The sequence below is a fragment of the Wasmannia auropunctata genome, unplaced genomic scaffold, assembly GCF_000956235.1.
Source record: "Wasmannia auropunctata unplaced genomic scaffold, wasmannia.A_1.0 LD293393.1, whole genome shotgun sequence".
NCBI classification, from domain to species: domain Eukaryota; kingdom Metazoa; phylum Arthropoda; class Insecta; order Hymenoptera; family Formicidae; genus Wasmannia; species Wasmannia auropunctata.
The window spans coordinates 1-1,350 of NW_012069497.1; the positions used below are offsets into that span (position 1 = coordinate 1).

Below are 1,350 nucleotides of genomic sequence, written 5' to 3' on the forward strand. Positions count from 1 at the left end.
GTGCCTTGTCGACTCAGTCATACATTATACGAAGTTATACGATATTAATTTTATTGAGACTCCTATTTATTGAAATCTTTCTAATAAATATATGTGTACCCATAATACTGTAGTTGGAACGAAAGAGTCTGTTCTCGGATTTCTGTACAACCACAGCTCGTCTTCGTGAATTTTTCTCGTAAATGGTTCTGCTTTTTCCAGCTCCCTAAAAGCCATTCAAATTCAGCGTTTTGCAATACATTCAGTTTTTATAATAACGAGCATTTATATGATTAAAAAAAAGGTGGACAATAGTTCCTCAAATACAATAATAATCATTAAAAATAATTTATATTATTTATATTAAGTACAATTTATATCATTTTTCTTGATCATTTTTCTAACACCGTTATTAATTATTATTAATATTAATTAGAAAAGATGGACAATTGTTTCTCAGATGCTTCATTTTCTCAAATAAAAATCACTGTTATCTATTATAAATAATATTAATATAGCTATCAATAAAAAAAGAGCCATCAAACTTGTGTCTATGTAATAAAAATATATGAATAAAATTCTTAATACTTGTTAATTATCACAAATTAATATTAAAGTACTGTAAACTGACATTTGAATAAAAATTAACAACACGTCTCAAATTACTTATAACATATTGATTGTTTAACTGCACGCCCATAAAATGTCAACTTACACGAATAGCACTGCCAGAAAGACACGTAGCAAAACGTCAAACCAGAACCCTAACGAGAATCGGAGTCGGCGTATGTTAGTCATTTCAGTACCTCACGCATTTAAATCGAGGGTAAATCGCGCCGGCTTTCTCCGTGTGAAGAAGGTATAAAAATCGCCAACGTTAAACTTAAACAATTCATCGTGTAACAAACCGTGTCGGCCCGCGTCGACACCGATCGAAGTACAGCCGGACCTTCAATATGGCAATGGCAAGTGGCAACATTTATTGGCAACCCGGTGCATAAAACGATCGATACGAAAAGTCGGACGTTATCGATAGTAATCGATTAGAAGATCACTCGCAAATTTTATATCCGTATTCATCTAAAATTATTTTACGTATTTTACGTTCTATCGTTTTTCATTTAAAAAAAATTTTTTTTTCTAAACTTTTTTATAAATATATATCTCTTCTTTACATAAATATATTAGATATGTATATAGATCAGTGGTACTTTATTATATAGCTGCACTTAAGTTATATTTTCTGCATTGAAAAAACAATTAAGGGGTGTACTTTTGTAATTGCGTCGGAGAAAATAAAAAGAGGAAGGATGGAAAGTACAGAAAATACAACGACAAAAATGTATTTTGTTTGTTCTTTCTTGCTGGGTG

At 30.8% G+C, this 1,350-nt stretch overlaps 1 protein-coding gene across 1 annotated transcript; it reads right to left on the reverse strand.

Moving 5' to 3' along the window:
• Positions 1-58: 58 nt before the first annotated feature.
• On the reverse strand, positions 59-950 carry LOC105461329 (phosphatidate phosphatase PPAPDC1B-like). The gene is made up of 2 exons (XM_011707827.1): positions 695-950; positions 59-205 (listed from the first exon to the last, which is right to left on the reverse strand). The coding sequence occupies exons 1-2, from the start codon at positions 775-777 to the stop codon at positions 67-69; spliced, it is 222 nt and encodes a 73-aa protein (XP_011706129.1). The 5' UTR covers positions 778-950; the 3' UTR covers positions 59-66.
• Positions 951-1,350: the final 400 nt, after the last annotated feature.